At 29.8% G+C, this 16803-nt stretch overlaps 1 protein-coding gene across 1 annotated transcript; it reads left to right on the top strand.

Moving 5' to 3' along the window:
• The first annotated feature begins 587 nt into the window (after nt 1–587).
• Nucleotides 588–15754, top strand: LOC124356045 (elongation of very long chain fatty acids protein 7-like). The gene is made up of 7 exons (XM_046807205.1): nt 588–698; nt 4527–4717; nt 6234–6323; nt 7819–7875; nt 10814–10919; nt 11597–11733; nt 14877–15754. The coding sequence occupies exons 1-7, from the start codon at nt 620–622 to the stop codon at nt 15069–15071; spliced, it is 855 nt and encodes a 284-aa protein (XP_046663161.1). The 5' UTR covers nt 588–619; the 3' UTR covers nt 15072–15754.
• Nucleotides 15755–16803: the final 1049 nt, after the last annotated feature.

Below are 16803 nucleotides of genomic sequence, written 5' to 3'. Positions count from 1 at the left end.
AAGATTAAAACAGCTGTTATTGGTGTATTACGGTAAACATATAATTTTTTACTTGATGAACTTAATACTAACTTACATGATATTTAACAGGCAAGCCTATTCAGAGAACTTTCCTAACATTATTATATTAAGTTTTACATTAATTTTTATTTTATGAAAATAGTAAAGGAGCAGGTTTAAATTAAATTTTATTTAATTGTTTATTGAAAAAAAAAACTCTTGGATTTTACGCATACTATAAAAAACAAGTCAAATAATGTAAATGAATTTCTAGCAGGAATTGTTACAGAATTAAAACAGCTTTATGCTATCTTCGAATAAAAAATAATAGATGATCTTACAGTATATTTTGAACTTGAACTTACACAATTGTAAAATTGTTTATATGGGACTTACACAATTTAAAGCTTATTGAGGTAAAAAGCTGCATTCCTACAAGATCACCTTGAACGAACTAGTTTATCAAGACTGCAAATTTTATCTTTGTTCAATGATAGTGTGACAAAAACTGTCAATGGAAAAGAGAACTGTGTTTTGTTAGAGTTGCAATAGAGTATGACTTCCTTGCAGTATATACTAGTCAAGATTTCCCTGTGCTGGTGCGAATACAGTTGTTGCTATGGGTGAAGTTAGTGCCGCAGGATATTCTAACGATACCAGTCCTTCATCAGTACGGTATTACTTAATGGTGGATAAAGGTATGTAGTGTAATACGTTTATATCTTATAAGCTATATTTATATATATATATATAAGTTTTTAATAATTCTGGTTAGATTGAGGCAATTTACATTGCAAATATATACATACATATATATATATATATATATATATATATATATATATATATATATATATTGGAGAATCTACTAATCAATGGTATTTCGACTAATAAATGACGAATTTTTTTTATATATCTTAATAATTGAAAAAAATACCAGTTTATCATTGATATCCGTTTAGTATACAGATTTATAAATGGGACTAGAGGGACACAAGTAGATGCTCTAAATAATTTTTATCTCTCAATTCGTTATATATGAGAGAGCTATGCCATTTCAGGCTTCAATATCCAAACCTGTGTAAAAAGTGCAATACAGTATATGTCCTAGGGGAATAATTCCTTAATCTTTCATTTTCTATAATTTACTGTCAAAACTATATTTAAATCTTCCAAAGTGTAAAGCGTGATTTTGTATCCTGAATGAGCGTTTCGTTCCTGGCCTGGAATAAGACCATGCTCAAGTTATTCCTAAGTGAAGTAGCAAAAACTAGTTTTATAGAAATAGAGTTTAAACATTTTGTTTATACGTATACACATTACAAATAACTATTATTTATCATGAATACCTCTAAGGGGAGACCTATCATTCAACATTATGAGAATTTACTCTTAGTATAAATAAGTTAGTAATATGACGTACTGTTATATAAATAAAAATAACCGAATATCTCTGAAATGCAAATTTTTTAACGCATTGTACCTACAAGTACGAATGATATTAGCTTAATAAATAGAATTTTAAAAAATATTAAATTCTGTTACAACTTATATCAAAGAGAGAAAGACAGGCCTGTAAGTTGAAACAATTTATTACAATCAATGTTAAATTACTTTTAGTATTTGTTACGCTCGTACATAAAGAACTATTTGGCCTTTTTCGGCAATCAATGTGTTCACTTAGAATAAACGTGGGGATATCTGGCATTAGGAATACAACGATAGAGGCGGGGAATAAAAATTACAAGATAAACAAAAGCAAATGCGATGTAATGTATTAAATATTGATTTTTGGAACTTATAAATCAGTAGATAAATGTCTGATTCGGGATATACGTGTGCTCGCACCGAAATGTCAGCTTGTATTAGTAAAGTTGATTTAGATGAAGTATTAAGGAAGAATAACTAAAGTTGATAGGTTTAATATAAGCTAATAGGACAGGGGAGGACTGGTCATGCAAATAAAGATAATAAAGATATGTATACAAATCTGAGATTTTTCTACATACTACCCGAATGATAAACGTTCAGCTATTTACATACCAACGAATTTTAACTTAGCCTGGATCGTAAAAAACTAAACGTTAAGATATTGTGGGGCCAAGTACGTTTGATTTAGCATATTTTACGTTTGTTATTTTTAAAAGAAAGAACTAAATTTTGGTCATAATCTTCTAAAGTTCATATGTTTTCTATATTACTAGAATAAACAACTAAAATAAAAAACCATTATTACATATTCCTTATGAAATATTTTATTCAATTAAGTCGTAAATAAATGTCCACTACATTCTTTATGTTAGACGCTGAGCATTATCGAAGCCTGCAACTCAAATATTCAGAACATTTAATTTCCGTTTGTCTATCAATACGATTTCTCAAGAAAAAACTGACTTGTAGACTTAAAATTATGCAAGAAACCTCAATTCTACATAGGCGATATTGAATTCAATTATAGTAAATATCTCACCGTTTGATTTTGCATTAGAGCGCTATAAAAAACATGCATGGTGAGGGACTTATGAATAACCATGATGGCAAGGAGAAATAGCAGAATAAATACGTTTTAAAACAAACCTGAGTACAACTACATTACATTTTTAACATGTTAAATGACACATATAAGAAAATGAAATTTTCAACTATAGACAGTCTATCTGATTGATACAGGACAAAGGAACTGTAAACAAGAAATCAAATTCGCTTACTAATTTTTAGTACAGTTAAAAAAATATTTAAAAGTGAATTATTTTGATCGCAATATTTTTGGAACGTTTAAAATCATTTCCGGGTAGGTTCTTATGTTAAAACTGTACACATGATGGTATTAGTGTTGTATGAGTAATATACTGTACATAATGAAAATATTAAAAAAAAATTTTCATGTACCGTATTTAATGATTGATCTTTATATAACATTGGACCTCCCCCACTGAATATTCATCACTAGGCCACGTAGTATTATGATGTGATATCTATTTAAATTTGAGCTGGATTACACAAGTGACTTTTTTATAAATTGTTCATTTATCAGCCTAATCATGAATAAAAGAAATGATCATGGAAGCTAATTAAAATAGGCCATTTCAGAATACAGAATGCAACCATGCTAATGACACTCCTGTAAATTGGGTGGCCTAACAGTAATTAGTATCCCGGACAAATATATTGTGCAGCCTCAATAGATCTGTAGACTGCTTTCAGTGATACCAGGTCTGTGTACATGTCCCCATTAATATTGCACAAACCAGTGTACACCGGTTAGTTCCGGTCGGATCCAGACTGTAATCGTAGCGCAGGGATCATGGGAGATTCATCAGCTACCAAGCTACTACCAAGCTAAGCTACCGTGTTGGTGCGTCCCCTTCCGGAGCCTGTTCTTAATCCTATTGTTTGCTTGTGTAAAAGTAATTATTACAGCATAATTTAAACCCTTAAATTGTGTATATTTTAAATATTATTACAAATAATTATGTTTGAAGGAATTGTTCATTGAGTTTGGCCAAATTATGTAGGCAACTTGGGAATTTGATATTTATTTGATATTTTTTGTATCACACAATACAAGCCATTATAAATAAGGAAATTGAACGGATAAAAATAAAATAATAATGCATGTTATTAGTATTTTTATTTACTGTATTAATTAATCTTGACTTGTAAAGGTGATTAAAGGTTAGAAAACACTGTTTAGGAAAGATTTGACTCCAGGAAAAGTGTAGCAATATTTATCAAATTAATCTGATAAATTTAATATATGATTATTAATTACCTCGCTCGGATACTACACTATTACAATAGGCAGTCTTCTACTAAAATGATAAAAAACATACGTCCAAAATTAATAAAAAATGCTTTCTCAGAAATCTTATAGAAAATTGTGAAACAAATCTGGGTTTCAAATCATACAGGCTATGTACCGTTGTGTAACAGACTTCCTTCTTGCAACATTTGGTACATAAAATATAAATATTTTCTTTAAACAAAGGAGAGGCCGATCCCCTTTTAAGTCTTATTCTGTCCGTCCTCATGGGCCACTGGCCTGTGCGAGGATCTTATCAAACAGAATAAAGGGGAGAGTCGATACAGTACGAGGTTGATTGTACTGATAACAAGTGCAACGGTCACAGACAGGATTTGAACATGCGTTATCTCTAACTCACACCCAAAGTCCAACGAATTAGACCGCTCGGCCATCGGCACTCCCAAATATAATATAATAGGGTTTCTGTAAATTATTCTATCGAACTTAACTATTTTCAGATATATAAGTTGAGTAAAAATAAGTAATATATGCCGTATTAAGTGTATTTTAGAGTTGTACTTTATTACTTTTAAGATGAAACTGGTTAAGTTGTGACAAAAAAATGAATTCGTATGAAGAGTAGCACATTTTTCAATGATAAACACTTTTTACCAAAATTTGATTTTACACGAAATCTTTTATACTACATGTGTTTTAGTTTGTTAAATTTTTGTCCTTAAGAATTCTTGTACGTTACCTTTCAATATATACTGTGTTCCAGAGAGTATAACTAGTGACTGGGTGCTAACTCAGTCACCGGTACCTATGGTGTCGGCCCTGATGGTGTATCTCTCAGTGGTTCTCGGAGTGGGACCTCGGTTTATGGCAGACAGAAAACCTTTTGATCTCAAAAACATCATGCGAGTTTATAACTTACTTCAGATACTTTACAATGCTTACGTTCTATCCCAGGTAAGTATTAATTAATGTCTTAAAAAGAACCGTAATAAATACTGGATTTTGGTCTTAAGTGGACTTAACAAGCTTAATTTGCAATATAATCCAAAAATAGAGGTTTCAAGATTAGTTGCTGTTTTAAATACATTTCTGACGCTGATGATTTATTGGCACTCTTAAATATTATAAAAGAAATTCGAGTTTCAAGACATTCTAAATCATTCCTAAAAATTTCAAATACTTGAGACTTTAGCATTTTGGACGTTTAATGTATTTCAATACAGTCAATTATAAAAATTTTGTAATATATTTATTTTACTCCTAGGTACATTCTGATTGTTATTAGTATGTTCTAGATTGTAAGAGAAGCAGTTTTCTATGAACATTTCTTTCGGCTATGGCGTCCATTGGGGAGAGATAGAAATTCATTTATCCTTATAGTATTAAACGTCTGGCCAAAGGGATTGAATATTGTGGAAATTCTGCATTCATTATAACAAGTGATATTGAGCAGATTTATGGTCCTAATTACAGTAAAGTATCGTACATTAACCTACCCAGACTTCGTTTTCTGTAAATTCCAATCGCATTAACCATTTTAGAATGCGATTATATCAAGGGAAACAGAAAAAATTGACCATGGTACATATAAAAAAAACGAAAAAATTGGATATATTAGAAATCATGCTTCTGCACAGAACAACTGCGCTAAAAACCACTTTCGCACACACAAAGGAAGGAGAAAGACTGAAGAATATCCCGTAAGCTTGAGTTTTTCATTGACAACTTGTTGCGTAGTCAACGCCATATGATGATTAGCTTTGGTTATATGTGTAGTCTTAATCTTTGTTATAAGTCCTTTTCGCATTTTAACGTAGAGAATAATTGGTCAATATTTAAACTATAGTTTTTTACTTTTTATACGTTAACTTCGTGAAATGCCTAAAAACTTGTAATCATGTTAAATTTAAGAGTGTATTTTTTATGCAGTAAATAAAACTTTGATACTCCATTAAAATATAAGTTTTTGATGTTTAAAATGTAGTTTAAGGCCTTCCTTTCTGCCTAAATGAAACCGTTACAGAAACTACTGCATTATTTACACACATTTTAGCAAATGGTTACTACAAAATAACTGCATGGTTAAAATTATCTTTCCCGTGAGCGAAATGCCACTCGTGATTATTTTTAAACGTTAAATAATTTAACTTGATTCTAAACGAAAGATACAATTACTTTGAAAAAGACACACACAAAGTGGCCATAACTATTTAGAGGGAACGTGCACGAAGAGGTAAGGAATGTGAGGTATATCGTATTTCAAAGGATGATAGGAAAGGTGAGCTCAACCTCGAAATTTCACACCTCATGCTAAAGTAACACCCCAGTATATTAAACCAGCAGAATAATAGTCAGTCTATTCGTTCAGAATCAAACGTTATATTCAAAATGAAAACGCAATACATTGTTCTTGGTATTGAAACTTTTGCCCAATACAATCTAAATAACCACGTCATTTTTCATGTTTCAGTTGTTTTTGACTCCTGGTGCAATTCATTACCTCGTGCATCATAGTTGCCGTCTGGATGACCCCGACAACATTAGGAACCTGAGGCATACCGTAAGTATTTTAAGGTGAATAAAATATAGAAAATCTGTTACATCTTTTGGAATTGAGTGTACTTTTGTGAGGCGTTCATTTTCTATGCACCGTTTTAGCAAGTTTTTAGAAATTGTAAAAATATAATTATGTACAGTTGCTTTAACAATCCGTGTTAAAAAGGTATGGAAACGTTGTTGTATTACAAGCCACTTATAAACTAGTTTTTAGAGATAATGTTCTACGCCAGTACATCCGATAATTTACTTGATTATGTATTCAAATATTCATAGAAACACTAATGACTGATTAAAAGTAACTCCTTTGATTTCCTTTTATAAATCGTCACTATACTAACCTTTTTACAATATCTTATCTAAACACGGTAAAACTAATTTGAAAGCAATATTTATAGTATGTTTTCAGTAATCTACTCGAACAACTTCAAAATATACTCCAGATAACCCTCGAAAAATATCGATCTTCTTTTCGGTATGGTTTGATACACTTTTGAGCCCTCCATTCTGATTGTAGAGAACGGTGAAACTAAAAAATTTTTTCGGACCAGAGATCTTAGACGTTCAGAATTGAGTCTAACTTATTAATTTGCAGGATATAGCATATAAGGCAGCAATGCATAAATCTATTTATGCAAAACTTGAATTAAAGCCAATATAGTTTATGTTACTTTAAGTTATGTTATTTCGTTAAAAGAACTGTAATATTTGTAAAAACTAGGATTGTTTATTAGTTTAATTTTTCATTTGGGATCTTTACGTATAAAACTAATTTACAAGTATCATTTGAACTGATGGTGTAATAACTCTTTGAAGGAAAAGTCTTATTTCATTCTTAAAACTAGTGTTGAATTTGGTTACATCCCGGACAATACCAGGACTGAGGACCTTAAAGTCTATACGAATGTCTTACGAGTAAACCATTACTTAAACTTATCAAATCCGTCACTGTCTGGAGATAATATCATCTAACCAAAAGAACTGCTGTCATGTTCACTTCGGAGGGATGGCTGTGGAAATCATTGAGTCGTTTGTGCTTAACGGTTATAAATGCAACATTACATATATATATATATATATATATATATATATATATATATATATATATATATATATATTTCTGGCCTTTTTTTAAGTAACATATAACTAGTCTTCTAGTCATTACATTTTTTGAAACTTTTAGCGAAAATAAAAACAAATATAGATATTAAACGATATAAAAATGTGTTTTATAGTTTGCCAAAACCTTAGGCAATATTCGTATACAACGCAAGACATGGCCTATAGTATGGAATTTGAGAACACAATTTTATAGTAAAACTACACCCCCAGGCGCCTTGTTATTTATGGCCATAATTGATAAGGCGACATGATGGTAAGTTTAAAAATGATTAAATACATCCATATTACATACATATTTAAAATCGTAAAAATTATTATTGTATTTAAAAGTTATTTCCCATTTAGAAAATAAATTGATTGAGTAATATTTTTTTCAGTTTCTCCTGTATTCTTGGCATTATTACGTTTTGAAGCTACTTGATCTTGCAGACACAGTAAGTATTTTATTATATGTATAATGTTAGGTTTAAATATAAATATGAATCTAATGGTTAGTAATTTTAAAACATTTGTACGCTTGTGACGCATTTCATTATTAGCCATAAAGTTAGAGTAAATGTATTAACTCTTTTAAATATTGATCATATTATTAATATGATAACATTATTTATAACCCACCTCCAGTTATGACAAAACTATCGTTCTTAGCATCTATACAATACATCTTGTGTTGTAATAATTTTCTAACTAGTGATATAAATTTTGTTTAAAAAAGCTATTGCACTGCGTATTGGTTTCCATAAACCAATGTTTTCAGAACTTGATATGCATGTGTAAATTTGATTACAATTACATTTATTAAAACTTATGATATAGTTTTATATACTTATAGTTTTGTATCATAAGGAAAAAATGCAAAAATACTGTGACTTTTATCGTCGATTAATTTCTGAAAGTTTGTTTTTTTTTTCATTTTATTCGCTACGCGTAAAAAAAATGTAAGAATTAAAATTTAAAATAAAACAGACAATTGTAATGTACAATATAATGTATACAGACATTTTTAATGCGCTTACTACCGTATTCTAAAACACAGAATGAGTACCAGAAGCACTTTTGCCCGTGAAGCCTCTACCAAATTGTACTTTTTAATAACAAGGATTCTACTAAGGATTCAAATAAAAAGGTAGAAGGAAAACACATCTCGTGTCGTAAGGTTCAACACTATATTTTTAATATTTAGCTCTTTTCATAAGTATAAATGTACACATAATAATACTACTTCTTAAAGAAATTATGTTTCGTAAAGAGTTTAAAGCCTATATATGGAATCTTTTTCTATATATATTACTACATAATACATTCACTTTTATCATTACATTGGGTTTCATGTAGTAGTCACTACAAAATGTAGGGACAAGTAGGCTTAATGTAGGAGTGTTACATGTGTTAATATGTTATAGATGATTTTTAGTTTGTTTACAAATTTATTCATTCTACTATTCGTTGCCTTCATGGTTACTCATAAGGCCAATAAAGAAAAAAAGTTAACGATCAACCTAATTCAACTTTAGATGCACCATTATCGATCTCATTGTTATCTATACAGAAATGAAGGATGTACCAAAATTTCAAATCAATTGGTCCGCTCATTCCCTAGGTATTGTAAGGAAAGACAGACTGGCAAACATAAATATTCTTTTTCTGGGTTTTCTTGTGATAGTGTTTGCTAACGCTCAGCTAAATTTGGCCAAGTGCCTAGTATTAAGAAATTATTCATAGTATATAGTTTTTTTTTCTGCAAGTAGAGATCTTCATCAGATAAAAATCTTTATAAACAATTTAAAGTCTAAAGGTAAGTACGTTTTCGAGATATCGAGATGAGATAAAGACAGAAATTATATTTTTCTAAGCCCATGAGTAATAAGTTTCCAAATCCCAGTCAAGAGGCACTATTTACTCTATTATATACATTGTTTAAAATGTCCACCTAATTTGCATTACTAGTAAAACGGTGTATAGATTATTATAATTCCCTTCAAATATTCTATGGTATTGTTCAATTATATCAATTTATTTAAATAAGTCCACTTGCAATATATACAAAAATACTTCAAATCTTTTCCTGTAGCTTTGGTGTTATGAGTTACCATAAAACGGTCTTAAGAGGCATCGTATGAGTGAAGTGTGGTCAGTTGATCTTTCCGCATTCACTGGCGTTTATAAATAAAATTGAAATGTTTGTAAACTGTATTTGAGAAGTCGTGTTGAAATCTCTTGACATAGTCCAATGTCTTACGTCGCTAATATAACTATGTGTTGGTGAACAAAGCTGTTGGGGAAAAGTTTATGTAAATAAGTATTATCTCTTAATTAAAATCTGCAATTGATAGAAAGCTACTATGGTTTTATTTCAAATAAAATTCATTAGTGATATATGTTTATTGGAAGTGTTGTGTCTTCGGTTATCTATCAAACTGCAGGAAATGGAACTTCTATAAATAATGTAGATGCAAATTATTTTCATGCATCAATTTAAATTCGCTACTTTTGATGTACGTCTTGTAACTTACCGTGAAAAATGAAAGTTTAATAATATTTATAAAATATTTACAAACTTCTGGCTACCATCGTTCTCAAAACTATAATATTGAAAGCCGTTACAAACACAAAAGAGCTTATTTCTCAGTGCATCGTCCAGTTGATGACTCAAGGACTTCCTTACAAACTGCGTAATAGATAAATAATATATTTGATGATATTCCGTAACAAAAGCCACTACAGTTTAAAACCTGTTTAAACAACACAGAGAATTATACACAAAACCACTTTAAATTAATGTAAACGGCTATTAACTTTATTATTGTATCATTACAAATTCTTGCAAAACCCTAACAGAATAACATAGTGAATTATTTATGAAGCATTCTTCTTGCATAATCTCACGTTTTCTAAATGTTTTGAAATCGATTAAAACTATTGTATTAAATTACTATATTTGGTCAATTAAATTCCATTATTAAATTTTGACATTTTTTATTTAAGTTATTATCATATATTTATTCCAAGCACATGTGAATGAAAAGTCACACTTACATTATTTTACTTATCTTAAGGCAATCAAAGAAAAAGAAGATATACAGAATAAAACTAATACAACGAAATTTATCTTGTAAAATTATTAATCGTTATATAATACAATTTTAATTTTCTATAAACTTCATTAAATTTAGCGTCTTCGTACAGTTCTGAGATATCAAAAAAATATGAGCCAATTTTATCTATAGTTCAACAATAATCAATTGAATGATACACTGAAGAAAGGACGATTATAAATAACCAAAGTAAACAAATAATGAACTATTTCCTGCTCTAAATTCCTACTCTCACCATAATAAATTATTCCTGCCTATTTTTATGAACCTGTTCCAGTTGTTCATGGTGCTAAGGAAAAAGGACTCCCACATCACATTTCTCCATCTGTATCATCACACTGCTATGGTATTCTTCACTTGGTACAGTAACAGATTTATCAAAGGTAGGAGCAAATAAGCGATTCTCAGTTATATTTACATATATATAATTGCATACATTAAACTGCAACTTAATACTATCTAGAATTTTAAATATGTCGTAGTTTTGCATAAGTACACTAATAACTAATGTTTTAATTTCAAACTCATTTAGTATGCAAAATCGTAGACTTATACAGTGTTCAACAAATTTGTTAAAAAGTATAGAATTTATTTCTAAATAACAATAAAAAAAATTTTAAAGAAACATAAAATACCCAAAAGCCTAAAATTATTCATCTATCTATGTGTCTTTCATTGTAGATACATACAAATATATAAATGGAAAAGCACGTACTGTATGCTTAGGAGGTTTTACGACTTTAATAACTTGCGGTATTTTTTTTTGAAGTGAAGACAAATTGTTTTTTTAAAATAACATACAATAATATTTTAAAGCTTTTTGGATATAACATATTCCAATAACCATTTCTGAAACGAGAATCATATTCTTTTGCAATAAATTTACAAAAATTAAAAAAGAAAGATTACAGAAGGAAAATAAAATTTTCAGATATTTACAAAGGAGACCTAATTAATAATAATTGTAATTATTAACAAAACTAATATATATATAATAAATAAATATGAGATGAAGTAATGCAACATTGTAATAATTTATTGTTTTTGTTTCCTATTTTAGCACAACAAGCTACAATTCCTGCTTTTATAAACTTGATGGTGCACACAATCATGTATTCGTATTACTTCTTAGCAACATTTGGTCCAGAAATGCAGAAGTACCTTTGGTGGAAACGACATCTAACAAAAGTCCAGCTGGTGAGTAATGAAATAATTTAGAATTAAAATACAATTTAATACAATACCAACAATATGTTTAATGGCAAATTAGACAAGAACAGATATACTGAATAGTATATTTGCAGATATAAGATATAAAATAACTACGCACATTTGTAAGTTAATCCTTACGTAGAATTTCCAAATCAGGAAATTTATTTTGTTAATAAATTAACTAATAGTATATAGTTAAGCACCTTTAAGTACATTTACTGAAAATTTAAATACAAATAAATGCTTTATTTTAACCTATACTGTACGTAGATGTCAAATAACAATAGACAATTGTTAGCAATTATAAAAAGATCTGCAAAAGATTATTTAAGTTTTTTAATCCTTTACAGTGAATGTTTAAGAAACACATAACAGGAAAAATCTTCTAAATGTCCATTACCCATGCTTATTGAAATTGTAAGTCTTAACCAATTTGAACAGAAAAGTTTGAGTTCTAATATCAGCACTGAAATTAAACATTGTGCTGATTGTAATTAATTCTGTACCTCAGAATAAATTTTTCTCGTAGTAGTTTTAAGTAGTTTAAATAAAGGAAATTCTGTACTTGAGATTTTAAAATAAAATATTTATAGTATTTAAAAACTTGAAATATTATTGACAATTACCAAAGTATGATATTGATTCAAAAATTAAACTCATGATTGAAATAAATAATATAATGACATAAGTTAATTACATAATATTAGTTAATTATTAGTTAAATACTAATTACTTATAAAATAGTTAGTTACCTATTGTTTAGTAGGAACTACTCATGTTTTCTTCGAATTCAAACCTAGTATAGATAGAAATAGTTGTTCATAGGTTTCTTGTACCAAACACCACTTTAAATTAGACGATAATAATGAAATTTACCTATTCCAATTATTTGCGAGCAATATGTGAAATACCAATTAATGTGACGATAAACTCGCACAAGTAGGTTTGTAAACGACTCTAATAATTTTAAAGAAGTGCTGAAAAACACACCATCAAATCCGTTTGTTCTTATCATCTTAGCTCTAAGTCTCTAAGCATCTTGAAACAGAAAAGGTTTTGTCATGAAGTACCGAGAACTGAGATAGCGTATCTTTCTTAAATAAGCGTTTTAGTTCTTAGCCACTAGATGCTCACTCTATCTTAACCTGTATAAATTGTAAGACTTCAACTCTTAGTCCTGTTGTAAGAATATTCGAGCCATTAGAAGTTTTCTTTGTCTTGAACCTGCCTGTGGCAATTCACAATAAATGGAGACATTAAAACCTCTGTAAATGCTATTATTTTTTATGTCAAAATCTGTTATGGTTATGAGTCAATTTACATTATTGGGATAGTGTCTTTATTAACTAACATTTAACAAAATTTGTAAAATATAACCTAAAAATTCATAAAAAACTACATAAACCTTATAATATAATTATTTTTACTGAACATATTCGATTACCTTATTTGCAAACATCCACGGATTTGTATAATGAGGTTGTTTTCATAATAGCGTTTAAATTTTCATCGCATTAAATAGTTTATTGATCATTGGTGCAATCTAAATGTAAAATTAGGCAATGACGTATTCTATGCAACCTGCATTACACTACTGGTCAAGCACTTTACAATAACAATTTTCTAAATTTTAAATGTAAACAAATGTTTATGTCTCTTTGATGAACTTCAGCTGAAAGTATTAACAGCTGTTAAGTATCAGTTCGCTTTGTATTACGTGTCGTAGCGCAGTCTGTCGGATCCAATACAAAACACGTTTACGTTCTTATCATAGCCTTCGAATGTAAACAAACGAATTTTTCAATTTGAGTTCGACTTTATTTGGTGAAATGAATGTGTTATGGGTGGTAAAGAGCACAACAAGTGTTAATTCAGACCAAAAGCTATACCTGTTCCAAATTTCAGCACAATCCGTATAGCAGTTTCAGCATGATTCGAGGACAAACCTCCAAACATACAAATATCCAAACATTCAAACTTTCGCATTTATAATATTAGTGGGATGATGGCTTCCACCTGTGAGTGCACGTGGTATATGGAATCCCTAGTGATAAAAGAACTTCAGCACTCACGGCTTTTGAAAGATGAAGGTCTCTGATAACTCAGCATGTAACAGAGTGAAGACTAAAGAAAACTTAATTCTTAAAAAGTTAATTATTTATGAGAAAATCGTTGAGAATAATAGACAGTATGAAACTTTTTTTACCTGTTACATTCGTCTAGAATCCTGTGAAAATCTCAGACACAATATTCAGGTCTCTAAAATTATAGGTTTTTTCATACCCAAGTACAAGCACGCCTATTATGTCATGTTTAAAATTAAACTAAAGGATGTCATTTAAGTAGTTTGAACTACTCCAATAACATTTATAGACCAGTTTTATCATGAAATATAGATTTTTCAAAACTTGGTCGTACGTAGATAATGTGCTTGATAACTACCATGCTCATAATTATTCCAGATACTAACTTGTTTAAGCTATACAGGTTCTCATCCATAATAGATGCTTTTAAATATTTAATTACCTATTACAGGGTGAGGTTAAATTTACTAGTGAAGCGAAGCCAAACAAGGAAAATGCTATCAAGCCCCGCAGTATAACTTCCGAGACTAGTAATGATCGATACTTTTTATCACGATGCAAAAAACCAGAAGAATGTTTTTTAAATCAGCTGTTAGAACATATGAATGTCAAAGCAAATAATGGTATCCTCATTTGGTTGTATAGGGAAAAATATGGATACATAGGGAAAGTCGTGTTTGGGAGAAAAAATCATCTGACTTAGCTACGAGGTAAATGAGTGATAAAAATTATACTTATTCGGAGAACCATCATCTTTATATTCAAAGCCATGCATACGGTAATTTCTCATTTTAAATGTACCAATTTCTGTTAAAAGTTTCGCACATACGGGTGTCAGAACATAATTATTTATTTATAAAGGTGTTTTACAACGAAACTCCGTCCAGGTTGCTCTACTAGAGTTTAATTTTTTACTAATATTAATTCGATAACCACGTAGGGATGTTTTGTTTTGATATTTTATGTTATATTATTTGAGTATTTAATGCAAGAAATATAAATTACACTGTACTTTTTTATTAAATCTAAGTAATTGTGTTATAGGGTCAGTTTGGCCTGGTGATAATCTACTTGTGGCTACTCTACCAAAATGACTGTGACGTTTCTCAGGACTTCAATGTCATATGGATCATAAACGTATGTGTGATCACTGCCTTCTTCGTCAACTTCTACATCCAGACTTATATCGTCAGACCCAGGCATACTCACAATAATAGACTGCATCACAAGACATCATAAGGAGCTTAAAGTATTTTAAGCACTTGCTTATTTAATATTGTATAGTATAAACTGCAAAAATTTACGAGATACATAAATAAATAGGGTACGTTTGAATATCAAAAGAATTCATCTCCACTATTCGCAGAGTTAACCGGCAGATTAGTGAACTAATCCAAAACTTGAGATAGATGTGCAAAAAAGCCAGTAGCAAATAAAAATTGCCTCTAATTTAATTTAATTCAATCAATGCTAGTAAATATAACAATATAAGAACATTTACTGCATATTTTGATCAAGTTTAAAATCAAACTACCATAAGTATATGCGGTACTAAACTATAAAATGCACAAGTGAATACTCTAGGAGCTGGACAACTTGATTTCTGTCTGTCTATATGTCTATCTATATGTCTGTCCCTCCGCTTGATATTTATAAAACGAACTGAACTATAGACTTGATTTGAATGAAGCTTCATTTAAATACAGGCAATACTGGGATAGATTACGACGATGATGCATGTTCCTCCATGGGGTATGGCTTAGTATTAGTGAACATTTTTATATTAATTTTATGAATAACCACGATGGGAGCAAAAAAATAGTAGAATATAAAATTGAAACTATCGGAATATAATCAAATATCTTAACATAGAAATGTTATTCAGGAAAACAAGAGAAACAAACTGTAGTGTTAAATTCAAATTCAAATGACTTTATTTGTATTATATATACAAAAGGGCGAATTTAGGGCCATAAGGCCCTGTCTTACAATTAACCCTTATATAATAATCTAAAACTTAAGTAAAATAAAACTACTACATTTAAAATAAAACAAAATTATATAATAAAGGTATTTTTAAGAATTTAGTACACATACATTCATACAATAGATTCATACACACATTCACTAGCACCCTATCCGTCCTCCAAAACCTACCCCAACTAACCCATCGCTGACATAGTTTCTAGCAATTTAGCTTTCAGTAAGGCTGCAAACCGGTTTCGACTCCCTACTGACTTAATATGATTAGGAAGGGAATTCCAAGCTCGACAAGCAGTAAAGACAAATGATTTGTTGTAAGTTGAGATTCGATGGTGGGGAATAAGAAGAATTGATAAGGCCATTCTTGTCTCTCTTGCGCTTGTTTCAGAGATCAATTTGAATTTTTCAGACAGATATATAGGCTCTCCAGAGTTAAGACTAGAATACACCAAAATAAGAATTTGTAATAATCTTGTATCTGCCAATTTTAGAATGGAATTTTGAATATAGATATGCGTTATATGGTTGTCACGTCTTAGATCAAATACAAAACGTAAACAGTAATTTTGGCATCGCTGCAATTTGTTAGCCAGATCCAAAGTCATATCATTGATTATAGAGTTACAATATGAAAAATGAGGAAAAATTAGTTTTTTTTAAATCCGATGAAACAATTTAATTTCAGTGCACCGCTCTATTGTATCAATTCATATTATTCACCGGAACTGGTATTATTTGATTTCTGAAATTATATCTAACCTAATGGATAAAATACTAATGTCCTCACTACTAATGTCATCTGGCAAGATATCTCAAAAAAGTATTTATTTCTGTACTCTTCTTCATTTCTACATAGACATCAATTAATTTTTTCTTTGAATGTGTATGTCATTTCATGGTATTTGGCTGAGATCCATTGAAGTCTATAACTCAGTAGGCTGGCACAATGTCTCTTTAGTCTGTCGGCGTATTTATAGAAAGAGGACGT

This window comes from Homalodisca vitripennis, chromosome 1, assembly GCF_021130785.1.
Source record: "Homalodisca vitripennis isolate AUS2020 chromosome 1, UT_GWSS_2.1, whole genome shotgun sequence".
Lineage (NCBI taxonomy): Eukaryota > Metazoa > Arthropoda > Insecta > Hemiptera > Cicadellidae > Homalodisca > Homalodisca vitripennis.
This window is presented reverse-complemented; position numbering and strand designations above follow the sequence as displayed.